The 27,425-nt window shown below is 41.1% G+C and overlaps 1 protein-coding gene across 3 annotated transcripts; it reads left to right on the top strand.

Annotated features, from left to right (window-relative positions):
* Positions 1 to 6,429: 6,429 nt before the first annotated feature.
* On the top strand, positions 6,430 to 26,536 carry si:ch211-180a12.2 (uncharacterized). Of its 3 annotated transcripts, none has more exons than XM_054769447.1 (13): positions 6,430 to 6,692; positions 11,342 to 11,644; positions 11,721 to 12,014; positions 13,293 to 13,598; positions 16,272 to 16,382; positions 16,470 to 16,631; positions 16,894 to 17,211; positions 17,892 to 17,942; positions 18,246 to 18,500; positions 18,579 to 18,926; positions 25,604 to 25,864; positions 26,037 to 26,324; positions 26,386 to 26,536. In XM_054769447.1, exons 1-13 carry the CDS (start codon positions 6,641 to 6,643, stop codon positions 26,412 to 26,414), a joined length of 2,778 nt encoding a protein of 925 aa, XP_054625422.1. In that variant the 5' UTR covers positions 6,430 to 6,640; the 3' UTR covers positions 26,415 to 26,536. The 3 variants fall into 3 exon arrangements, with proteins under 3 accessions (XP_054625422.1, XP_054625423.1, XP_054625421.1); XM_054769448.1 differs by having other exon boundaries at positions 11,330 to 11,644; positions 16,978 to 17,211; XM_054769446.1 differs by having other exon boundaries at positions 11,330 to 11,644.
* The last annotated feature ends 889 nt before the right edge of the window (positions 26,537 to 27,425 follow it).

Here is a 27,425-nt window from a genome sequence, read left to right as displayed (position 1 = left end):
AGTCTTCACGCTTTTCAAGCGTACCACCTAAATGACACGCATTGCAAGGGCGAATTGCCAAGGCCACCAGCCCTCCAGTGCAATGGCAAGTGTCAAGACTGCAATGTCCTTGGGTTTTTAGAAAGGTGCTTATAAATTAAATGTTTTATTATTATTATTATTATTAAGGTGGAATAACTTGCATTTTGTAGTAGCAATTATACAGTCGTATACTGCACTTGCATGATGGGTTGTCTGAGACAGTCAGAATGATGGTTTCCGGTTGTCAGCCATATTAATGGTAGGTATTAATGAATATTTTGCAATAGGATTTGTTAGCATAGCTGCTGTCGTCTGCATTGTTGAAATACAGTTTGCCCGTGCACTTAATTACCAATCACACGGTCAAGTTGAGCCTTATTTTACAGGATTAATTATGCACCTTAACTTTGACAGTATTTTTACTCTTTTGTCCTATTGTTCTGTTGGATTTTTTTTTCAATTTTCTTGTTTCATTGTGTCTTTAGAATATGCCACAGTCCAATCAAAAAAATAAGCTGCGGACAGAAAATGGCCCCCTGGCCGCACTTTGAACACCAATGTCCTGGAATGACTCCTACATCCGAACACTGTTGTCAGCACTGATTCACTTACTCTGTACGTTTGCTCTTTTTTACAGCCTGCACCTCAGCTCTCTGTTACTGATGACAAAGTATAGAATTATTAGTTAACACCATTTCAACTTTTTCTTACCTTTTTCCTCATTTTTACATTTTGACATTTTCACTGTGAATGTGCTGCTGATACTGTACATGCTGTTACATACAGTATTGTGTACTGGTATAGGAATACCATACCCCCTTGTGGCTGGCTGCAATCAAGAGCGCACTTATTTTCACATTTCATTAAAATACACACACAATATAAAAGAACGATACAACACAAAGGTTTACTCAATAATATTATTAAACTCTATTTTGTCAAATTTAGAGAGGGAAAATTTCTCTGTACTGGCAAAGAAAGAGCAAAGTGAGTCAATGTCAGTCTTTTTTTTTTTTTTTAGCAGTTTGGTCTTTACAGGGCACTTCTGAAGTAGTTTGAAGGTGACCTCTTTCACGTGGTTGATATTTTTAGGCAAGAGACAAGTACAGTAGTTTCCCAGTGTATATAATTGATTTTAGTAAAATATTCAGTTTCTTCCATATTTTCAGCATGTCCTTTCTCCAGCCTTTACATATTTTTTATTTATTTTACCGGAGATGTATTCAAGAGATGAAAGTTATTTAATTTCCAATATGAGCTGGCTCTCATTAGAGACATGTTCAGATAAGGGATCACATGTCAACCAAAGATTAATACACATATGTAATAACCCCGTTTTGTTTTTCCAACTAGATTTGCTAAATGGTTCTTAATTCTCCAAATAACTAGACATTAATTCCCTTTTATACTTCCACTTGGCATTGTTTCGATGGTTTGTTATGTTTGGTTTTGTGCCAACTACACAACAATGGGTTGCCATGAAACTTTTGTGGAGTTGTGTGCGTTATTTTCTCCCTTCGAGTTACAATGGAACCGCCCTGATATGAGTATTTATTATCTATGACTATTAGCACACTCTCACCCTTGGACCTGTAGCACTCCCTTTTCAGTTCAATATTGAGCCTTTTGGCACTTTAGAGTCACTGTAGTTCCTGTTCATTTTCAGCAACGTGGAAGCCAACTAACCATTTAACTCATCTTTGTGGTTTAAGTAAAAAAAACACGCAGACTATCATTCGAGCAAAGAGTAATAACATTATGCTGAATGCTGGCCACTGCCGCGAGTACTGGATCTGAAACACAGAGACGAGAGAGTCCGTGCAACAAAATTTATTATAACAAAAAAGGTGCCCACAACGTGGGAAACAACTCAAAAATACAAAATGCAACACAAAACCACAAAGTACAACACAAAAACCGGACCAAGTCACGGGCTGAGAGCTAAGAACTAAGAATGCTGCTAGCACGGAAAACAAGCAGGGAGAAAAAAAAAATAGAACAAAAGAGAGCTGCAAAAAGGTAGCAGAGAGGGAAAAATGCTAACAAAAAACGCTACTGAGAACCAAGCAGGAATAGCAGGTACTAGTGACACTCACCACTGCAGGAAAAAGGCCTGGCAGGGAATAATGAGGTACATGTACGGCAGAGGCAAAAAGGACCAGAAGGTAGTTAGATGCAAAGGCACTGATAGTAGCTGGTAAGAATCTGGCAATGAGTGTAGGTGAGACTGCAGCTTAAGAAGGCTGGTAGGTAATTGCCCACAGGTGTGATAATTGTTTCCTCCTGGTAGGCGTGGAGGTGTGCTGCAACATACGGCAGAACAGCACACAGAACATGACATAGCTCTCCGCACTGACACAATTACAAATTGCCATTTGATATTTTGATGTGTTGAAATAGTAGAAACGCATCTTTTTTTCATGATAAAATGTCGTAAAACTGAGAACAAAACTAAGATTGCATCGTTAACAAGACATCCAGGCCAAAACATTTTTCCCATTAGCAGATAATGTGTTATGTTCTGTGTCTGATCTGCTGTTGCCTGTCTGCCTTTTGGGTGCAGTGCACTCGTGCTGCTGAGGCGGAGCCACCTGGTCCTTTTAAGCATGGCGGCAGCAATCACCAGTTGCCAGATTGTACCTCCAGCATCACCTGCTCACCTGCTCACCGCTCAGCCCGGCTTCTTACCTCGACCTGTACACCTGCTTTCTGGCTTTTACTGTGCTTGGTATCTCCAGCGGCGACCTGAGTTTTGTGCTAAGGACACCTTATTACCTGCTAGGCTTTTCCTGCAGTGTTTTTTCATTCCACTGTTTTGTCGTTTTTTCCTGCCAGCCTTTTGCTGACAGTGTTTTCGGTTTTTCATTTATTGGACTCATACTTGTATTTCTGTTCACTTTTTTGCCTCCCGGTGAGGACACCCTTTGTTATATTGAATATTTTCGTTACTTCACTGACTGTGTCTTCTCTGCACTGGGATACACACACACTCACTAGCAAGCGCCAGCTCTGACATAATGTACACCAAATGAAACCTGTCGGCGGGCTCAGGCTGTCATCATAAAATCTTTATTAACCATAAAAGTAACATAGCTGCCATACGAGTGTAAAGCAAATTTAACTACTACAGTGGTGTGAAAAAGTGTTTACCCCCTTCTTCATTTCTTTGTTTTTTAAAATATTTGTCACACTTATCAAACAAATGTAAATATTCATCAATGACAACACAACTGAAGACAAAATGTAGTTTTTAAATGAAACTTTTTATTATGAACGTTGAAAAAAAATCCAAACCTACATGGCCCTGTGTGAAAAAGTGATTGCCCCTTAAACCTAATAACGGGTTGGGCCACCCTTTGCATTGACTTATATTTACATTTGTTTGATGAGCTGAAATATTTATTAATTTATTGTGACAAACATGCAAAAAAATAAGAAATCAGGAAGGGGGCAAACACTTTTTCACACCACTGTATATACAGTCATTAAACTGAAGAGTTAAAACTCTAAAATAGAATAAAACTACTCACCCTTTAAAGATGCCTCGAGACCACACCTTCCAAACTTTTTTTGTTGAAGGTTGCACACACAATATTTGTTTACCACCAGATAAGAACCCATTGAGATCAAGATCTCTCTCACAAGGGTGACCTGGCCAAGAGGTCAGCAGCACACGTCTCAAAAACAGTTACAAGTGACCGAATAGGTGCAATTTTAGGTGCAATAAAAAAAAGTGCATGACCTGTTACACAAATAACAGCAACAATTTGACATTTAAAACACAGGCACCGTTCAGTGGTCTTGCACTGTCTGTCCCTCGGGATGGAATGGAAGGCTCCACGTGGAATAAGTTCAGAGAGTTTCCTTTCAGTCTGTAGAGTATTCCATGCTGGGGGTGTAGCAGAGCCACAGTCGATGTGGGGGCCGCACTCTGACATCCTTCGTATTTTAATTTCATTAAAGACGCACAAATCAATCTAATGCAGGTGAGGATGTTCAAAGCTGTTCAATAAATGTCAAATAAACATCCCAAATATTCACACTTTTCACGAAATTCCACATTTTCCAAACACAAATGAACTGTGATCTTAGGAATTCTTTTATCAACTCATTCAAACCATTCCAACAAAAAACATTCAGCTCATTCAAAACATCAAAAGTGTTGACATTCCAAACGTTCCTGTGTCTCACCTTAATTTCACATCATCTGTACAGCATTTCAGATCAGTTCCAGATCCTCAGCATTCACACTATTATTCTTATTCCGGAAACTAAATCACTTTTTTTTAAGGCTTTAACATACTCAAAAACGTACCAAATCTTTTGAGCGTGTGTATTCTGGGGAAATTTGTTCACACGTTCATCATGATAGGACGCACGAAAATTATCAAAGACCATATACCGTAAGACGCACAGGTAGTCTGCCATTATTTTGGGACAGCTCCATTGTTGTCAAAGTCGTGACAAAACGTAAATACCTGGCCCTCATCAGAACATCTTGACAAGATTCAAAATGGTGTTTATCTGTTGCTGTCCATCAGACTCTCAGTCTGTTGATCTCGCTATCAATCATCGGGACTGATGAAAGGAACAAGGGTGTCAGAAGGAGAAAGAGAAAACAAAACACACATGCGTCACGTGTGAGCACAAATCAACAAACACAAACCAAGGCACAAGTGCCTCTTGAAACTCCTCCGAGGTGTGCACCTTCAAAGCAAAGTAAGCAAGAAAAAGCAAATTGCACACAGAAACCAGCTTGTGTGCGCTCCTTAAATGTGTCCGAAGTCATATCATTGAACAGACAATTGACTTAATGGTTAACAGGCGCCAGGTGAAGAAATATTTGTTGGTTCAAAAAAGCAAAGGGAGCAACACATCATCACCAATGCAAAAGTTTTCAAAAAAAATACAGAGAAGACGTCCAGACCCTATTCACTAGGGATGCTTACCAAAATTCGGTAAACATCGGACAGAAAAAAAGTAGCTATCAGTGCCTCATTTAGGTGCTAAATTAATGCAGGCTCAGCCACCTGCAACAGGTGCTTGAAGGTGACATTGTACAAGTAAAGTCTTGTAACGCAACGTCTCTACAGACCAATAGTGTCTCACACTCACACTTTTTTTTCTCTTCTTTTTGCCAACCTTAATACGCCAACATCAATGCTCAACTCCAACATACTAAATTCAAAGGAGGTTGCCAGACTGGTGTATGAAATTGTGTAGAATGACACTTAAACAGCAGAACGTATGCATTTGAAGCCCTAAAGAGGAGAAGCAGTATACAAAATGGATGGATGGATGGACTGTTTTTTTTTTTTTTGCACATTTCCTGTGTTCTGTATTTCTGCCGGTTTTGCTGTGATAATTATGAATTATATTATGATATCTTTGTGGATTTTATTTCATTTTGGTGAATGTATTACTTATTACTTATCATTTTATTGATATGAAATAGGCATAAAAAAAAAATTTTTTTAAGTATTTAAATTACTAGTCTGTTCAACTTGGATGTCATAAAATGCTGTAACAATAGAAAGGCATTGTTTTTTTTTGGGGGGGGGGGGGTTTAGACAAAATGTGTACGTTTTCCATTTTTCCATCAATATGGGCACCAGTTAAGCACTAGCACGGTTTCAAAAATGCTGACATATTATCTGTTATCGGATAATATGTAAACCTGTAAATATGTACATATTTTAACCTGTCCATCTGGGGGCACAGACAGCAACCCTATCCTTATGAAATGATAATTGACTTCAGGAAGAGCAAAACAACACACCACAGTGAACTAACTGTGCATTAACGGAGAGGAGGTGGAGGGGGTGACAAGCTTTAAAGAGGACCTGACGTGGAGCCTGAACACATCCCTCATCATCAGCCCAGCAGAGGCTGCTCTTTCTGAGGACACTGAAAAGGAACACGGTTCCCCAGAAACGTTTGACCAGCTTCTACCACTACACAATTGAGAGCATCCTTACACACTGAGAACCCCAAGCACGTGCTGGGGAAACTCAGCTTTTTCTCCGGAACTGAGGGCAGACTGCAGGGAACATAATTTGACCGAAACAATGACTCTAGGCAATGATGGACTATTCACGATAACAATAATTTTATTGTGTTACCCTTACATACTGTATGTATGAAAATGCTGCCAATAGGAGGATTGCTCGAACAAAGTTGTGTTGTATAAATTGCAACGACAAATAAAGAAATCAAATCTAATGCTGCCTTTGCTTGGATACAAAGCAATTGCAGTCTCACAAGAGTGTTTGCCCACATAAACTCAGCGGGATTTTGTTCATGGCAACACTGCACCAATGTAAAGTAGCCCCAAAAGCTTGGCCGGGCGCCATTGTGAATTTTAAGTGAGCGCTTTCTGCACTTGAGTGTCCCTGCACATCTCCCTTCTTTCTTAGCACTGTAACACTCCCCTGGGAGAAACTCTTTTTTTTATTCATTTTGGTGGACGTACACATATTACGGGCCTCCTTTTCAGTGCCCACCGGACTATATTTCTTATTTTCCTTGTGGCAGGTCAATCCCGCCCCCAGTCACCTAACGGCTCTATATAAGACAGCAAAGAGGGCCTGATGATAAGAAGCTGGTCTCAAGACAAGCCATGCAGTTTAAAGTCCTCGTATATGTGTTCTTGCTGCACCTCATAAACAATGGTGAGTATTGTGTCATCGCGCACAGGCCTATCACACCTCACAAAGCCTGCATTGTTGCTTTCTTCAACTAACCATTGAAGTGACCAGGTAATCCAACATCATAACACTGATTTTGCTTTCCACAGAGGCATGTTTCATGATGATTCAATTGCTTTTGTGTTGATCTGATGGTGATAAAGGCTGAAAGTAGTACTTGGTGTATGGGTGACCTGATGAGACTTCACTTAACACCATGTGTTGTAATTGGACAACTTACTAACTTACTATTTATTGTGTGATGGCTCTTCACTTGTTGGCAGTTAATTGTCTGTGTGTTGTGCTAGTACATGTCAATACAGTTTCATCATTGATTCTGCTTTATGCCTAACATTGCATGTACTATATACAGCAGATGATCCCGCCTATAATGTTGTAATAAGGTTAAATGGAAGTTTATTGTGATATAGTGACAATCTGGATTTCACTTTTAATATTGCAAATTACTGTATTCAATTGAATTCCAGCCATGATAATACAGGGCACATATTTGTATAAACTGAGCAATCTTATCTTTGTAAATGGATTTGATACATATCTTGTACTTGTTCTCATAGATTTAAAAATATTTGGTCAATACTACAGTATCTATCTTGTTATGTGTCTTTATGAGAGTGCATCTGTATTGCCCTACATGTGAGGAAATGTGAGGAAACCTACCGTCGTTATACATGCACTTTTTTGCACACTGTATTAAATATCTATCTCAACATTATTTTGTTACATTATTTGAGCTTATTTTCACTTTATTTTTCAGTCGTACTTTGTCTTTATGGCTGCAACAAAGCAATTTCCAGTGATGGAAAGTACATGTACTCGATTTTTTTGTGTGTATTTGAACTGTTTGAAGTCATTTCTTAAATCTGTACCTCTGCTTTTACTTAACAATGATTTTACTGAAGCAAGTATTGTACACCACTACATTTTAAATCTGATCAGTTACCGAGTAGAAAAAATATTAATAAAAAGCAGAACAGGGCACTTGCAAACAGAAGTGGATGATGGGCAGGAGATGATTATTCATTATTCATTCATCCATATTCACTTTATTGTTGCACTTTAATCCATAAAGGTGTTTCTGATGGATACCCCCCTCCCTAGCAGGTTTTACTCTCATTTTAAGTTTCTACTTTTACTTGAGTAGATTTTTGACTTGTACTTTTACTTGTGGTTGAATAACATTTCTGCAAAGTAACTGCACTTTTACTCAAGTACAATATTTTAGTACTCTTTCCACATGTGACAATCTCCTGCAAAGCATAAAGTATCCATCGCTACATAATTATCACAAATATTTGGAGTAATCAATAACAATTGAAATGTCTGTTTTGATACAAGTTGACAGTTCAGTACATTGCAATGATGCGATGTGACGGGGCTAAATTCATTATCACACACATTTCACTTCAACATGAAATCATCGTGCAGGTTCATACATTAAATGCTTGTGGTGAACACAGATAATTAACCATGTCAAACACGTGCCTTTTAAATGGTTAAAAGAACATTTTTCCTGTCAAGTTTAGCTGCCAAACACCCAATTAGGTCATTAACACGTAAAAGCTTTTCCACTGCCTGCAGGTATTTATTGTGCTAGTTACTAATTAAGTTCATTGCCTGGAAGAGTAAATGACTTTTTATTCACACGAGTGCTTATTAGTGACTTATAAGCTGGTGTGAAAAGAAAGAAATTTCAAAGAAATGATGAAATACAGGCGTTCACGTTCATGACGTGTTAGTTTAAATAGCACACGCCTTTCCTGTACATGTTGTTGTTTGTACACATTCACACTTTGTTAGGCACACCTGCACTATGAAATGATCTTTAACACAAAAGATATGTCAACAAAACCCAGATAATAATGCTTGGTTTTGATTGACACTGTCAAAGAGCAGTCGTGTACAACAGTTTGACTTGAAATTTCTCACACAGCTCAGTGCACTCTACAAAACTTTCACTGTAACTTTAGAGTGGTTATTCTATTCACCACAAAATTTGGTACACACCTGTAGGGGACGAACAAACGAACAAACGAACAAACACAACACATAGGGGGACACCACAAATGGAATTTAGAGCCATGTAAAAAAATTAGGACATCACGTGTTAGTGACATGAAAAAACTGGTCTAGTGGTTAGTGTGTTGGCCACACAGTCAGGAGATCTGGACGATCTGGGTTTGAATCTCCGTTGGGCATTTCTGTGTGGAGTTTGCATGTTCTCCCCGTGCGTGCGTGGGTTTTTTCCGGGTACTCTGGTTTCCTCCCACATTCCAAAAACATGCATGTTAGTTTAATTGGAGACTCTAAATTGTCCATAGGTATGACTGTGAGTGTGAATGGTTGTTTGTCTATATGTGCCCTGCCATTGGCTGGCGACCAGTCCAGGGCGTATCCCGCCTGTTGCCTGAAGTCAGCTGGGATAGGCTCCAGCATACCCCCGCGACCCTAAACCCTAAAATCCTCATTATGTATTCATTCTTCACGCTCTGTGATTGGCCAGTCACACATAGCGACCTCCCCCTCCCGAGACATACTGTGCAGGCTGGCGCCACAGAGGACTTGATTGGTGCCTCATTCTCGTACACAGTGCAATTGGCAAGTTGAAAATTTATTTTTGTCTTATGTCTTAAGTCATCATAAAACAGGCGTGCTACCTCGAATATAAGAATTGTGTTAATTTTCGGTTGGCAGTACACAGACAGTGGTAACAGTAACCTGCATTGACTGGCCACAACATTAGGTACACCTGCACAGCTGCATCAAACATTCTGCCTGTATGGCTATCATACTACATTATATACATAATCGTGGTCAAAATACTACACCCCCCTCAATATGTTGCAGTATTCACGTTGCAATCTTAAACTTGCTTTGTAACGTACACGGTGCATTTCACATGACAGCTATATACTGCTCGTGCGTCTGTCACTGCCATTTTTTTTGTCTGCTTGCTTATTATTTGGCTGATGATATAAAGTCAGTTGGAAAACTGTGCTTGTAGTACTGAATGCGGTGCTTTTGAGAAAAGTACAGTGAACAAGGCTGACAGATTATTTCCCTCTTTGCCATCAGTCGATGCTTGCATGAATCACCAACTTCACACAGACCATTAAAAAAATTTAATTAAATGATAAAGTCTTACAGATGACTTACACACATACACAGTACACATATAGATGAATAACAAATCCATCCATTTTCTATGCCACTTCCCCTCATTAGGGTCGCAGGGGTATGCTGGAGCCCATCCCAGCTGACTTCAGGCGATAGGCGGGGTACACCCTGGACTGGTCGCCAGCCAATCGCGGGGCACATATAGACAAACTTAAAAAAAAAATTTAGAGTCACCAATAAAACTAACGTGCATGTTTTTGGAATGTGGGAGGAAACCGGAGTACCCGGAGAAAACCCACGCACGCACGGGGAGAACATGCAAACTCCACACAGAAATGCCCAACGGATGTTCGAACCCAGGTCTTCCCGATCTCCTGACTGTGACTGTGTGGCCAACATGCTAACCACTAGACCACCGTGTGGACCCTGAATAACAAATAATATACAATAAATATAGCAACGTCTGCTCAATCCATGTCAATAATAGACTTAATGTACCAATTTAAACCACACCCAATTCCGGTTTATGCCACACCCAATCCAAGTACCGATATGGATACAGATAATTTAGATGGGTATACAGATACAGATAGTGGTGTACTCGCTCATCCCTATTTGGGACTAGAGCAAACCACAGTGAGAGCCATTTTATATATATATATATATATATATATATATATATATATATATATATATACAGTATATATATACAGTACATATATATACGTCATAAAATATGGTGGTGGCAGTGTGATGGTCTGGGTTTTTTTTGCTGCATCAGAACCTGGAAGACTTGCTGTGATAAATGGAACCTTGAATTCTGCTGTCTACCGAAAAATCCTGAAGGAGAATGTCCGGCCATCTGTTCGTGACCTCAAGCTGAAACCAACTTGGGTTCAACAGCAGGACAATGATTTAAAACACACCAGCAAGTCCACCTCTGAATGGCCAAAGAAAAACAAAATGAAGACTTTGGAGTGGCCTAGTCAAAGTCCTGACCTGAATCCTATTGAGATGCTGTGGCATGACCTTAAAAAGGTGCTTCATGCTGGAAAACCCTCCAATGTGGCTGAATTACAACAATCCTGCAAAGATGAGTGGGCCAAAATTCCTCCACAGCGCTGTAAGAGACTCATTGCAAGTTATCACAAACACTTGATTGCAGTTGTTGCTGCTAAGGGTGGCCCAACCAGTTATTAGGTTTAGGGGGCAATGACTTTTTCACACAGGGCCATGTAGGTTTGGATTTTATTTCTCTCTTAATAATAAAAAGTTTGATTTAAAAATGTTATGTGTTCATTTGTGTTGTCATTGGCTAATATTTAAATTTGTTTGATGATCTGAAACATTTAAGTGTGACAAACATGCAGAAAAACAAGAAATCAGGAAGGGAGCAAACACTTTTTCACACCTCGCATTTTCCTGCAATATATACTGCAGGTATATAATTGTTTTTTCCTAAAATGTTCTTTGTCTGTCGCCAGCGACCTCTACAGACATACAAGCCAGACCAAATACAAATGCGAGCCTACCCTGCAACGTGACCCTAAAATTGGAGAAGCTGGACGAGGCTCTCATGCAAGTCAGCTGGGTCAGCAACGGCTCGGCTGTGGCCTTGTTCAAGAATGCGACCTCGCAGATAAAGGATGGCTTCTTTTGGACCACGGGCCATTTCCTTAATGGAGACTTTTCCTTGACTGTCCTCGATGTGGGCCTGACCCTGCAGGGATTGTACGAATGCACAGTCCACTACAACTTCACAATGCTGCACTCCAGCAATGTTACACTCAGTGTCATCGGTATGTTGATGTGTGTTTTGACTGAATTTGTCACCTGAAAGCCGAAATACAACACTCTGTGTGTCCCCCTCCCCAGCTCCCCCGTCTCTCTCAGTACCACAGCAATGGGTGGTGTTGGAGACAGAGAGTCAGCTTGAATGCCACGCAGATGGATTCTACCCTCCACCTGTGTCTTTCAGCTGGACCAAGGACGGCCAAGCCATTCAGTCTCCCTACCAGCTTGATGGTGAAACGACCCCTGATGGCTACTATAGAGCTTCTGGCAACCTCACTTTCTACCCATCTCGAGGGGACCAAAATGCAACCTTTGGCTGCAAAGTGAACCACAATGGCACCACACAAGAGCTGAAATTTCAACTCAACATCACGTGTGAGTATAGACTAGAAGTTGGACAATGTGTGGACATTTGTGACCGCACTCACACTTACATGAAATAGAAATACAGTACACATTTCTGATGGGACATCTGTCTTAGGCTGCGTTCACAGAGACAAAATGATTTTGCTTACACTGGTATTTTTGTCATGGGACATAAACATACATAAAGTGACACATTATGCAACCTTTGTGGATTATTTCCCAAATCTTTCAAATAAAAATGCCGTCTGCTGGGTTGAATACCAAAAAGCTTCTGAAATATATTCTTAAAGGGTGCCGTTGACACACACACACAGGTGGGAGCAGAGCAGAGAGACTTCCAACACGTTTTACATATTTACAGTATAATTCCTGTAAACTTTTGGTGTAATTTTAGCACTGGTGTCTTTTAACACGTGTCTTTGGTCTCACATTTGAGCTCAAGTAAACCGAACCGCAATTCACTTTCAAACAAACCCATCTCTTAAAATCTTAAGACCAGTTAAAAAATTGCTAGAATTTGCATTTTGCACATTTGGATGTTAATGAGGTTTTAAGTAGAGCTACAGTATGCAAAAACAAGAAATGGGAGTGAGACAAAAAGCATTTTGAAAAAGTAATTTATTGAAAACAACAATTAAACGTTTGTTTGTTTTTGTGTAATTAATGCGTGCTCATCATGGTAAGCCACAACTCTGTGTTATGATGGCGGCCGGGGGGGAAGTCAAGTGTCCCCAAAGAGTCACACAAAGTCTGACACTCTTTTTGAACTTTATCCCTTCAACTTCATCAACAGCAGTGCTAAGTTGTATATAGTCTATATATCTCCAACTCACAAGCATGTATCTGTCCTCAACACTTGCAACAAGACTGACGAAGCACACTCATGCGAGGTGCATTCACAGACAAACCTTGTTATCAGATTGTTGTTCTTCATTTATAGCGGTTAATTGGCTCCAGACCCGACCACATTAAATTAATTTCTGCAATATAGGAACTTTTTTTCATTCTATCATGTCGGACAAGCCATGGCTGACTTCATGACTTCATGCAGTGTTAAGGTAATGTAAGGTAATGTAGCAATGTTTTGTGCCATTACTGCCGCCTAGTGACCAGAAAAGTACATATCACTTGTATTTCAAAGTGTTTTGACTAGTACACCACAAAACTGTCACCATTAATTCATTTCTGAAATGTGATATAGCGAGGGAGCGATAATCGAGCCGTGATATTGCGAGGGACGACTGGATAACAACTGATTAATATTGACTTTCACTGTTGCCCCCTCAGACCTCCCCACTGTCAGACTCTCGGCCATCCCCTCGCCTTCGAGCAACAGTCCCGTCACCCTCTACTGTGATGTGGAAAGCTTCTACCCGGAAGAGATGTCTGTATTCTGGCTGCAAAATGGCACCGTCCTCCCCAACACACCCAGCAATGAGCAGAACCCAGATGGGACCTTCAGAAGCAGACGCTACTTTACATTGAGCTCTGAGCAGAGGTGGACAAGCAGGGAGGTGGCGTGTGCTGTCAACCAGCCAGGAGTTGCGCATCCGGTCCAGGCTTCAGGAAACCTGGAAGAACTGGATCCCCAAGGTTACATTTTTATTTTGATTTCATTTGTATGGCAGAAAATCCCTTCATAGAATTCAACATGCCTTTACTCGGCGCCTTGTGTAGTCACCCAGTTTGTCTAGAGCAGCCATGGATAAACGAGGCCGTATACAGCCTGTTTTTTAAACTTTTCATCTGGCACGGCAAACATTCAGTAATTACCTTTTTAGACCTTTAACACTGAAGCTATAGCCGGTAGTAAGATTTGCAAGTCTAAGAAGTATAAAAATAATTCCAATGGTTTCTAGGGCTAGAGACTCTTTCCAGTGATATACGGGTGCAGTGTAAAGCTCTTTGGTTTTCAAGAAAGGCACTATATAAATCCAATCAATTATTATTTTTATTATCATTATTATTATTGTTATTATTATCATCATAGGGACTGCGTCAGATTGGAGGTTTGTTTATACAGCAGCGTGAGAGGGACAAAGAAGTAAGCTTTCTGTCACGCCCTGTGCCCTTATTTTGGTGGGCTGCACTTTCTCAGGGGAGGAAGATGCAGCCGCGTCACGCGTGGTGGCCGCGCAGCTGCAGACAATTATTAGTGGCTGTTAAAAGGCCATTGCCGTCGTACGTGCGCCGCTGGTTCATTGCTATTGTTACCGTTGTTCCTTGACTCCTCACCGGTGCTGTCACGTAAAAGTGTCCACTTACCTGGTGGTACCTCAGCTCATGTTATTTTTCACATAGCTTTTTCCCTCTGTCGCCTTTTGTTTGTACCTGTTCGTACATCATTAAAGATCATTTGTTTGCACGCCGCCGCCTCGTCTCTGCATACTGGGGGTCAAGCTTCCGACAGCCTGCCCCACCGTAACACTTTCTATGAAAAATTTGTATCTGTTTGACATTTGGGTGTTTTTTATTGTTTGTTTTTGTGTTTTGCTGTGTTTTTACTTGATTACAAAACACACGGGAGGTCTTCTGGGAGGTAAACAAGGAGGGGCACCTTATATGACTCTCTTATATGACTCTCTTCATTCCTTTCTCTTTGTCTGTCTTTTCTTAAACCATGAATTGTTTGTTTGCAAATACAGTAAAACAGCAATGCAACTACAACAGGAAGCGTCTACCAAACCCACCTGTTGTACAGCAAATCTGTTCTGGCATAATAAAAACACAGTCCACTCGTACTGTATGACTAAGCTGTCGAACAGGACCTAAAAAAAACAAGGAGGGGCGTTCACATACTCTTGTTGTTCAGTGTTTTATAGTTCATATTGTAAATCCCAAATTGTTTATTTAAGTACATTCTGGGTGTCTTGTTCAGTAAAAACCTGTCAAATTAAATTTCATTTTTTCTGGTGATCTGTCTATCTGACCCATTATATCACTTTTAGCATGCACTGATCCAAAATAATCTACACATGTATAAAGTGCTCCGACCCAGAATGGATGACACTTTTACAGTTTGTAAATACACAGGACTTGATGGAAACTGTCCTTTGTGCCAGTAGATGCTAATCACTTGAGGCGTGGATGTTGAGAGTGGTGTGGGAACTTTATCTCAGCCATGTGGAGGATGTCAATTTTGGGACACATCATCAGTAGTGTACTTTTGAATGAGTGGGTGTTTCGGCCTTTCAACACCAGACATCCTCATCAAAGTTGGCCAACTACAGGGTGACCAAGTCTGAGCCTGTGTCCCATGCCCAGTCATGAGTAGAGTAGTGCCTAGAAGGTGGGGGTAGAGGTGGGGGTTGGCGGGGTAGTGAGGTAGGCAGTGAAATCCCAACCTGGGACCAAAAACTGCCCCGCCCACCAGGTCGTCGCTCAGCTTCCCCCCTTCCTCCCACACCCTACCCTTGCGTTAGGGCAAGTAGGGGGTGGGTTTCAAACTTCATTAGGGTCTTCAGATGGGCACCCTCCTTCATTGGTGTTGCGATGAGAGCTCATTGGCAACACCTGGCGTCCCAACCTCAGTTACCATACAGCCCCGTTAGCGTGTCAGCAAAACTTTGCCGTGGTTTGCCTACATTTTCTTGTCTTGTGTTATGAATACAGTAGACTGTGTGAGTCCAACTGCGTTCTTAATATATTTTTATCACAAAACGTCCTCGATAACAGCCTTTTAGCTTGCTAATACATGGAAACAAAAAGCAGAAGTTAGCTCTCTCGCCCGTCTATGATATCATCAGCAGCTGACGGTGTAGGCCTTTGCAAGCTAATTCAGTTACGCCACAAGTCACTGCTTTTCTTTCGGTCACGGCTGCAAAATAACCCACAATGTAGCCAAAGAAAGTTGCAAGTGTTTGTCATTTTGTTTAGATAAAGAGGGTGAGAAACACTAGTGAATTCAAGAAATAACTCATAATAAATCATGAAGGTGGTGTTCGAGTGGCTCTTGCTGCCACATCGCCATATTTGTCAGCAATCACGTCTTCTTCGTCAAGGTAAATGTTCATTTATCGCTTTCCTTTGTCATCTTTATGTATTTTGAAGTGTTTTCGCATGTAAAACTATAATTGTAAAACTATAAAAACATGTTTGGCTTTCTGGAATGGATTAATTGGATTTTGTTTCGATTTTGTTTTGAGTGTGTTTCGATTAGAGTTGGACCTCCTGGAACAGATTAATGACGCTATGTAATGCTAAATGCCTGAGTCATGATGATAAAGAAGCAGTCTAATGCTGTGTTTGCTGTCTATTCTTCTTCAGATGAGCCACCAGTACTCACTAAATCCGCCAAAGCGTCTGTGGCTCTGATGTGTATCTCCCTGGTGCTCGTCTTCCTGTTATGCTTTGGCTTTTCTTGGAGGAGAAGAGACGGTGAGCAATGTATACAGAATGCATGACCTTGATAAGCATCACAAATGCGTTAACTCAAGCAACCTGTCCTTCTTCTTTCTTCTTCAGAAAAGCAGAAATCTCTAGCAGTGTCAGGAATCATCCTGCCTCCTCGTATAGTCGTAGGTCAAAAGGGTAGGGTGAGTGTGAGTATCGAAGGCAGGAGGGTGGACCGAGTCCAGACCACATGGTTCTTAAATGATACTCCTATATCCGACACCTCCCTCACAGGTATGAAACCCAACAAACCAGATAACAGCTTACTGTTACATTTTTGTCCTAATTAGTCTTTTGTTCACATTCACTGTAAATTACAGTAAAACAAAAAATAAAATACTGCCTCGAAATATGTACAGTATAAAGTAAGCGAATAGTGCAGTTCGTGCAAATGAAAGTGTAACCAAGTGATGTTTTGAATTGTTTATTGTCAGTGACTGACATTGTACATGCTCTCTTGCTATTCGCCTTCATTTCACTAACAATCCAAATGTAGGACCCTCCAGAGCGAACTTTAACTGCCTCTATAACCCTCTAACCACCATCCATCTGCCCTACGGCCTAACTCTCACCTCACTAGTGTCCGAGAAGGGCCCTCTGCTGCCAGCCAGAGGCGAGATGGGCTACTATAAACTGCACTCCCAGGGGCCCCTGCACTCCTCCGGAAGTGGTGCCCAGCAGCAGATTATCGCCTCGCTCACCTTCATCCCACAGATTTCCATTCACAAGGGGGCGGTGTTTAAGTGCCAGGTGTCCTATGCCGGCAAAGACAAGATTGTGATGGAGAGAGTATCTGAGAGGTTTACAGTTCTGTGTAAGGAGCATGTTTTGCATTAATTTGTGTGGGAATGCTGAAGGGCAATGGATAAAAAAGCAATGACTCTGCTATTCTGCTCACTGCCAAGGGGGGCATACAGGTATGATTAGGGCACAACAGGTAAATAGTTTAGTTTTTTAGTTTAACACCTGCTACAGTGAATAAATGCTCTAATTATAGCCATGACATTTATTTACCTTGGTTGCAAAGAGGAAATTTGATAAATCATTATATATAACAACTCAATTTTTTAACTTTAACTATGATTTGTAGTTCATGAGAAAGTTGAAGGGAAAGCACAGCTCACTTTGACCATATGGTCATTTGTTAACAAGTGCAATATCGCACAACACAATGTTGTCATAGTGATAAGGAGCGAGCTGCTCAGCCAGCATTAATACCACTGATGAGGTCATTGTAAAAACAATACAGCAAGTGCAACACGTATGAATTTCACATGACAGCTGAGTAGTGCAACCAACATGTCAAACCGCATGACAACGTAGATTAAGCAGCTGGATGCTGACTGCGGATTATACTTCAAACACAGCTACTTATTCTTGCAGCTACATCGAAAAGTTTTCAAAGGCCACATCTGTTAAGGTTTTTGCCCCATGGGTGAACAGAATAGAGGTGTTAATTGGAGCATTGACAGTATTTGTGTATTTTCTCCTCAGCTGCGCCAGAAGTATCTGAAATTCAGCTGGCAGAGACACCGAATGACTCAGGTAAAGATGAGGTCCAACTAAATACATTGTTTTTATGACTGTAATATATATTTTTGAAGTGTAATTTTACAGCTACACTTGTCGAAACTACCTACTTAGACTGTTGCAAGCAAATCATCTGAACAACATCTGAAAGCGTACGCAGTTTAGCATCTTTCTCCAGGTCTGCTATGGGGTGCTAATCACACCCATACAACCGTAAATAAATAAAACAATAAAATAAATACAACAAATAAATTAAATAAAATAAATACAAAAATAGAATAAAACAGTATTTTCAAAAATGTTATTTCTGTTTTCCAGAGGTCATCAGCCTGACAGTCCAGGCATCCCATTTCCACCCAGATGTCATCACTTTTCGCTGGTTCTGCCAGGGGGGCGAGCTGAGCCCTGTGGCCTCCCAGGCCTCATCCTCCCCTCGACCCAATTCCGAGGGCTTCTTTTCAGCCTTCAGTCAGTGTAAACTGCCCCGCAGTGAATTAGAACAGGGAAGTACCAGAGTGTGGGTCAGCGTCCATCACATTGCCCTCAAGCAGCCGGTCACCCGGGAGACCAGAGGTCAGACAGGAAACGGAGCATCATATGACATGCAACGTTAAAAAGACATGTTAACGCGCCACACTTAATTTCAAACAGGCTTCATCAAGCAGCCATGCGTGTCTGACATCATGAGCTCCGCCTCCCTCTCACCGGGCCAGGCTTTGACCCTTGGGTGTCAGATCACAGATTTCTACCCACCCAACGTTACAGTCACCTGGCTGAAGGTCAGAGAGGGTGAGCAAGACGACAGCGAGGATGACATCATGGAGGGCGGCGAGCTGTGGGGCCCCATGGAGATTAAGCCCAGGCTCTACAGGACCATGGCCACATTAAGGACCACCGCCAACCAGGAGAAAAGACAGCGAGGAGGGGGGATTAAATGCAGAGTGGAGCATCCGTCCCTGCATGAACCCATTGAGAGACTTTGGAAAAATGTTGACATTGGTAAGAATCACTCTCAGCAGCATTTTAAGATTTAGAAAGCTGGTACGGTGCGTAACAAATCAACAGAATTTGCCTCATTGTTGCTAGGCAGAATGTTAAATTAAGCACTACTTAATAGTTACTTATTTATGGTTAGCCCCACCATACAATATATAATATCACTACCATAAATTCCGCACCGGTGTATAAGCCGCACCCCCTAAATTTGGAAGAAAAAACAGATTCGTACCGGTGTTTAAGCCACGCTTGAGTCCGTGAGGACCAGGCAGCTCTTTACTTGAAAGGAGACAATCATGAGCTATGAAAAAACTCACATCAAGCTTATCATGCATTGGAAATTGCAGCAGGTTATTGCTCAGTGTAAGAGTCTCACTCACGGTTTCATCTTACAAACAACGTTATACTCATCACACAGCAACATAACACTCAAACGTTACCTAGGAAATAGACATTACATGTACCAATAAGAGTTTAAAATAATAAAGATATTTACAGTATATATATATTGTCTATAGCGGCCACTAGAGGGAGTCTGCAAAAGTGGCCGCTATAGACAGGTGGCCTCTATAGACAGGTTGGCGTCCAGTTTGAATGTTGACCAGTAGAGGAAAAAAAAAGAAAAAAAAAAGGGAAAAAAATAATAATGATAATGTTGACCAGTAGAGGGCACTGCGGACTGTGGATAAAAGTTGTACAGCACTACTAGGCTTGTTATTATCATGGTTCATGGTTTTAATCCTGAACATGCATGAGTCCAACAGTAGCACATCACATAGTACAATTCACAATTTTGCATGTCCAAAAAGGAGTAGGAAGAAGCAAAGCTTATTTAATCCTACCCCTCATCAGTTTCACATCAGTTGCAATACATTTATTCACCTCTTGTTCTTACAAGTGTACTTTGTAGGTCTACATAACAATGTAGTGCAATCATAGCCAAGGTTTTTACTTACTAAAAGGAAGCTAGAGGCTTAATAATAACTGATAGAATATATCCACGACCCACAGAACCAAGCTGTGCTAGTAATGTCTTACGCTTGTTTTTAATATTTTACTTTTTATACGGCAGAGTGTCATTACAGCTTTAGTTCATCAGGAAGTGACGGGAAGTGACGATGGGCGTCCCGAGCAGGAGAGCTAGGCTCAGTGCTAGCTGTGAGTTTCGAGAGAGTTGGGAAGTGTGTTTATGTTGGCGTGGATGTAAAGTCCTGCAGTGTTCTCCGCTGTTAATAAAGCCATTAAAGTGCATCGGCGACGTGAGTCTCTCCTTCCCCACAACAAGCGGCATTACAGTATTGACCAGTGCACACCAGGAAATAAACGGTGTCACTTGTTACAGGCATTGGCTGGACAGCTATGTAGTGGGGCTTGTTTAACCTTTGCCTTGTGGGCAAGCAGGAAGGAGAGACGATGCTGAGAGATGTGTGTGTGTTCTGAGCTGCCGTCTGGTGGCCGCGTTCAATAAATAAAGTTGGCAGAAGCAACAGGAGAATTTTCCTTCTTTGCTTCGGAGCTGAATAACACTGACAAGTTAACAGACTAGTAGCGAACGGAAAAAAACACGGCTTTGTTTGTGTCGAATACAGAAGATGAGGACTTTGATGGATTTGTGGATGAGGATTGATGAAAAATAACGTGAGTACATTCTAAAATACTTCAATTAAGTACAACCGAACTCAGTTTTGCTCCCGCTGCCGCATGCATGCTAGCGTATGTTTTTTTTTATTGTAGCGTCGCTGGGAGCACGTCCTGTTCCCAGCCTACTTTGTGGTAATGTTTTGGTGCAAATGCTCTTAAAGTTACATGTTTGACCAGGAAAAAGCAAGCTCAAAAGAAGACTGCTTTTTTATGTGGAACAACTGACAGTTTGTGTGGATCTTGTGAATGATTGTGACTGAGCTAGGACTCAGTAATTAAAGTCTACACACGACGGCTTCATTGATTGAAAAACAAAACTTTTTCGTGCATGAAGCTTCTACTTGAGTTGGTAATTTGCAGTCAGATATTGACCAAGGGAGACAAAATGGGTGGCCGCTGGCCGCGTTGGACAGGTGACTGCTATACACAGGGTCTATAACATGTAAATTTGCTGCGGGGGATTTTTCAGTGGCCGCTATAGGCAGGTGGCCGTTCTATAAAGGTGGCTGCTAAGACAGGTTTGACTGTATATATATATACATATATAAATTAGAGGAACACTTCAAAAACACATCAGATCTAAACTGGGGGGAAAATGATCTTGAATATCTTTCCTGATAATAAGTAGGTGATGTATTAGTAACAAAATGATGCCACATAATTTGATAGAAATGAAAATGATCACCCTATAGAAGGGGGAAATCAAAGACACCCCAAAAATGAAAGTGAAAAAATGATGCAGCACACTGCTCCATTTTGCTAAAATGTCATTGTAGCAACTCAAAATGATTCTCAGTAGTTTGTGTGGCCCCCACGTGCTTGTACGCATGCCTGACAACGTCGGGGCATGCTCCTAATGAGACTATGGATGGTGTCCTGGGGGATCTCCTCCCAGATCTGGACCAGGGCATCCATGAGCTCCTGGACAGTCTGAGGAGCAACCTGGCGGCGCCGGATGGACCTAAACATAATGGGCCTCATTCACGAACATCTTCTTAAAAGTCTTACTTAAGAAGTGTACTTAAGAAGGCGTGGGTTGGAAACATTCACGACACGTTCTTAAGTAGGGATAATTGTTCGCACCGGTGTTCTTAGGTTGATGAATGCCAACTGCGATGCACGTGCATGTAAGGCCTAATTTGCATAGGTCACCGCCTATTATTTCCTATATAAGGTAAAAAATGTGCCGTGCGCAACAGGCAGCTGAAGGCGGAGATGGCAACGCGCAAGGGCAAGACTGAGAAGCAGCTGGACAACAAACGAAAGAAAAACTTCAATTCTATTGAAATAGAGGTGCTTTTACAAGGAGTGACCGAACACAAGACCACCTTATTTTCACGTGTATCCACCGGTCATCAGGCCATGCAAAAAGAGTCGGCATGGAGCAGCTTTGCAGGAAACATAAATGCCATTTCCACGGAGAAACGCGCCACCGCAGAGGTTAAAAAGAAGTGTTTTGACTTAAAATAGACTCAAAAAAAAGATTAGACTGCATCGAAGGGATCTGGAGGAAACGGGAGGTGGGCCATCAATCAGAAACCAAACCATTTCGGAAACTCTAGAAAATATTTACACAATCATGATGGAAAAATAAAGTCAAAATACATAGTTTGTGTGTGACAATTTATTTTTTCTGTGGTTACATTTGATTAGACGCTGCCTAATTAATACAGCAGCCCCGTGCTCTGGCTCAAGACGTGGCTGGGGGCGCATGTCGTTATCTGGGGATGCTCCATGCGCAATAGACACACCACCTTTCATTGCGATGTTATTCTGATGATCCTGCACACCTGCAAGAACAGAGAGGGAAGCCTGAAGCCTGAAGCGGGATATCAAATATTCGTCGCTTTCAGCAAATAAATCTACATGGTCCCTATACATTCTCTCTCTGCGCAGCGCACGTCCAGCCAGCCTTTTTTTTTGATGAATTGGGATTTGAATATAAATTTATCGATGGAGTATATTTTAGTTGTTTTGATGATAAATAATTGTTGGGATATTTTATTTGCACTACATTTTTTGGAATCAGGTTGCAAAATCCATCATGAGGGCGATTGCGCATTGAAAGTGCAAGATTTGTTTGTGCGTAAGAGTCCTCTTGAGCGTTCGTAGAATTTGTTCTTAGATCTAAGAACTGTGAGTTAAGAACACGTTTCGTGAATGCCAAAAATCTTCGTAAGAAGGCTTTAAGAACACATTTGTGCGTAAGAACGTTTCGTGAATGAGGTCCAATGTCCCAGAGGTGTTCTATTGGGTTTAGGTCAGGTGAACGTGGGGGCCAGTCAATGGTATCAATTCATTCATCCTCCAGGAACTACCTGCATACACTAGCCACATGAGGTCGGGCATTGTCGGGGACCAGGAGGAACCCAGGTCCCACTGCACCAGCGTAGGTTCTGACAATGGGTCCAAGGATTTCATCCAGATACCTAATAGCAGTCAGGGTGCCATTATCTAACCTGTAGAGGTCTGTGCGTCCTTCCAGGGATATGCCTCCCCAGACCATCACTGACCCACCACCAAACCGGTCATGCTGAATGATGTTGCAGGCAGACTCTATGATGTTGCAGGCAGACTCAAAATTGTCCATAGGTATGAATGTGAGTGTGAATGATTGTTTGTTTCTATGTGCCCTGCGATTGGCTGCCGACCAGTCTTGCCTGAAGGCAGTTTGGATAGGCTCCAGCATACCCGCGACCCTAATGAGGACAAGCGGCATAGAAAATTGATGGAATGATAACACAACTGAACACAAAATGCAGTTTTTAAATTGAACTTTTTATTATTAAGGGGCAAAAAGATCCAAACCTACATGGCCCTGTATGAAAAAGTGGTTGCCCCCTAAACCTAATAACTTTTTGGGCCACCCTTAGCAGCAACAACTGCAATCAAGTGTTTGCAATAACTTGCAATGAGTCTCTTACAGCGCTGTGGAGGAATTTTGGCCCATCTTTGCAATTCTGCATCTTTGCAGAATTGTTGTAATTCAGCCACATTGGAGGGTTTTCCAGTATGAATAGCCTGTTTAAGGTCATACCACAGCATCGCAATAGGATTCAGGTCAGGACTTTGACTAGGCCACTCCAAAGTCTTCATTTTGTTTTTCTTCAGCCATTCAGAGGTGGACTTGCTGGTGTGTTTTGGATCATTGTTCTGCTGCAGAACCCAAGTTAGTTTTTTCCCAGTGTCTTTCTTATGGTGGAGTCATGAACACTGACCTTAACTGAGACAAGTGAGGCCTGCAGTTCTTTGGATGTTGTTGTGGGGTCTTTTGTGACCTCTTGGATGAGTCTTCACGGCACTCTTTGGGTCATTTTGTTTGGCCGGCCACTCCTGGGAAGGTTCACCACTGTTCCATGTTTTCGCCATTTGTGGATAATGGCTCTCACTGTGGTTTGCTGGAGTCCCAAAGCTTTAGAAATGGCTTTATAACTTTCTACAGACTGATAGATCTCAATTAATCTCAGATAAGTTATATTTTAACAGGGAGGGTAATCACATGTTCACACAGAGCCATGTAGGTTTGGATTTTTGACTCCCTTAATAACAAAAAGTTTGCTTTAAAAACTGCATTTTGTGTTCAGTTGTGTTGTCATTGACTAATATTTTAATTTGTTCCATGATCTGGAAATTTAAGTGTGACAAACAAACAAACCACTGTATGTTGCCTTGACTTGGGCTGCATTGTCTTTTGCATAATCATTTTCATTTCTTGTATTTTTGTAATGTTTGATAGCAAATGCAAACAGGACGTAACACATTAATTGTGTGTCTAATGAACACTACGTAGCTATTTTGACTGACATACTAAGGTTATGTACACAACTATTGAGGAATTATGTCAAATTATATTTATTGCCATATTGAATTACCTGTAAACTTTAAAACTGTGAATGTGAAATCCTAATCATTTTTATTTAGTATAGTAGTTTCAAAATATACCGATTGGATTTTAGATATATGTTATATGTTTTATAGTAAGAGATAGATCATGTCGACTTGCAAGCTGAAAAAGTGTGTGCACCCCTGATATACATGTGCAATGTACAAAAATACTCATATTTATAAATGTAATAAATATATTATACATGTATATATTTATAAATATATTTTCTGTGTTTATAGTAGGAGGTGGCTCTTTGGAACTTGGTCATTTTAAAAGTAGATCGCAGGCTGAAAAAGTGGAATCACCCCTGCACTACAGTGCTCTCTATGGATAAATACAGGAACATTACCATCTGGTGGATCTAGTGGGGCACTGCATCCTTTCCCCAATGCAGAAAACAATCATTAAAAATGTATTTATATCATTATTAAACATAATTCATTTGTTAAGTACAGTAGATCCACACTCTTTGCGGGGATGAAGTTCCAAGACCCCTTGCAAATCTACAAACTTTATAATATGTCTCTCAGTTATTAGATGGATTTTAAGAGACAATTAAAGGCATACAGTATACAGTATTGTACTTGCATGTGCAGTTACCGTACATAATGTCACATCTTGTCAAAAGCATCTTCCTGCTGAAAAATGTTGAGTGAATTGACTTGTGAGACACTGCCCTCTGCTGGATTTATTGCTGCAGCAGTCGTTTTCCCCTGCAGATAGAAAAAACTAATTATTTACAATTTAAAGCAGAGAAAATAATTCTGGGCGAGTGAATGGCAGGGGAGTGAATGCTGAACCGCAATTAAGTGGGGATTTACTCTGTTCATTTCTTTATAATTTACTGTAATATTAATTTATTAGGGTTTAGGGTTTATTTTATTAATGCACTTTTCTTGTTTACAAATATTTACATTGATTCTGATTAAATCTGATGGTGGGGTTTTTGGGGCTGTGGCATGACCAAAAGCAGCACTATAATAATTATGAGACTGGTTTATTTATATAAATAATCTCATCATCGCTACTCTGTATTAAATATAGAATGCAAGCTGGTGGTGGTGGAACTGGTGGGGGCACTGTCATCCCCTGCCCATAATGCACTAGATAAATGTCCATAGATTGTCAATGACCTTGCACTTCTCTCTTATAGTTGCTCCCACCATCCCTTCGTCCATTTCGGTGTGTTGGAGCAGTGAAGGCGTGGGTGTGTTCTCTCTACTGTTAAAGGGGGGTCACCCTAAAGTCAAACTACAGTGGACAGCGGGCGGTGCCACTCTCTCGCCGCTGGTGTCCAATGAGACGGAGGAGATAGGGGACGACGGACAGAGGGAGCTCAAAAGTGTATGCGCCCTCGAGAGGTCCACACAACCACCCAGTCGGAGTCCGAAACTGAGGGGCGGCCACAGAATAAGTTACTATTAACTATTTTTCATCATTTTCATACACATTAACCTTTTATCCAGCACATATTCAAAAAGATGCTCCAGTTCTTAGTAGTAAGGTGCAGTAAAGTACTTCCTCTTGAGGCATAAATTGGTATTGCATGATGGCTGTCCTATATTCTGTTTTGATTTACTATACAGAAACAAAAGCAGTCGTCACAGACCCGGGCGCTGATGGGATAGCATACATAGATGAAAAAGAGGACGGCGAAAACAACAACAATGTGGAAAAATACGAAGACACAAAGTTATCTGATGTGGATGAGGGAAGCGATGAGGAGGAGAGACGAGACGGGGACTGCGGCGCTTTGCGCATCAACAGAGTTGATTTGAGGAAGGGCAGCAGGGAAAGTGAGAGGGCCCGTCTGAGGGTGTGTGTGGAGCTCACACACCCTGCACTCACACTTCCTGTTTACAAAAGCTGGACAGGTAAGACAACACGCAAAGCATAACAAATATTGTGGATGTAACATTACTGTCTCTCTTCTAGAGCCCATTGAGGAAATATCTTCTATGTGACCACCTGACAGCAACAAGAACAACTATTATTATATCCCAGTGAAAATATGTCATGTCCTGTTTAGCAAATAGAAATGACTACTTTTTTATTTGTCACTAAGACTGGTAGTTTAGCTGTTTATTTATCGTTGGTTTATGCTTGTATTTTTGTACAAATATATTTTACAAATAAAATCCCATTTTATGTGAATTACTATCAAAATCAACATTTTAGAATAAAATATGAAAAAGGTTGTGTCTATGTAAATGGTCTCTGGTTCCCCTTTTAAATAATACTTCTGTTTTTTTGTTGTTTTTTTTATCATTGTTATTGCTGCATCACCACAGGCATTACTGCAGTGAACACAGGATGTGGTCTGCTGTTTTAAGTTCCTCTGGCTATGCAATGTTTATACACTGCTCAAAAAAATTAAAGGAACACTTCAAAAACACATCACATCTAAACTGGGGGAAAAATGATCTTGAATATCTTTCCTGATAATAAGTGGGTGATGTATTAGTAACAAAATGATGCCACATAATTTGAAAGAAATGAAAATGATCACCCTATAGAGGGGGGAAATCAAAGACACCCCAAAAATGAAAGTGAAAAAATGATGCAGCACACTGGTCCATTTGGCTAAAATGTCATTGTAGCAACTCAAAATGATTCTCAATAGTTTGTGTGGCCCCCACGTGCTTGTACGCATGCCTGACAACGTCGGAGCATGCTCCTAATGAGACTACGGATGGTGTCCTGGGGGATCTCCTCCCAGATCTGGACCAGGGCATCACTGCGGTACCTGGACGCATGGAGGAGATTCCAGGAGACAGTAAGTTACTCCAGGAGAGCTAGACAGGGCCGTAGAAGGTCCTTCAACCCTCAGCATGATCGGTATCTGCTCCTTTGTGCAAGGAGGAACAGGATGAGCACTGCCAGAGCCCTACAAAATGACCTCCAGCAGGCCACTGGTGTGAATGTTTCTGACCAAACAATCAGAAACAGGCTCCATGAGGGTGGCCTGAGGGCCC

The sequence above is a fragment of the Dunckerocampus dactyliophorus genome, chromosome 2 (genome assembly GCF_027744805.1).
Source record: "Dunckerocampus dactyliophorus isolate RoL2022-P2 chromosome 2, RoL_Ddac_1.1, whole genome shotgun sequence".
Taxonomy (NCBI): Eukaryota; Metazoa; Chordata; class Actinopteri; order Syngnathiformes; family Syngnathidae; genus Dunckerocampus; species Dunckerocampus dactyliophorus.
The sequence above is the reverse complement of the archived record's forward strand: the minus strand, read 5'-3'. Positions and strand labels throughout refer to the sequence as shown.

Excerpts from the sequence above, each read along its gene's own strand:
- si:ch211-180a12.2 (XM_054769446.1), top strand. The coding sequence starts at position 6,641 with ATGCAGTTTAAAGTCCTCGTATATGTGTTCTTGCTGCACCTCATAAAC. Across the intron at positions 16,383-16,469 it reads TTCTTGGAGGAGAAGAGACG|AAAAGCAGAAATCTCTAGCA; the intron begins GTGAGCAATGTA and ends TTTCTTCTTCAG. Across the intron at positions 26,325-26,385 it reads TGTTTACAAAAGCTGGACAG|AGCCCATTGAGGAAATATCT; the intron begins GTAAGACAACAC and ends TCTCTCTTCTAG.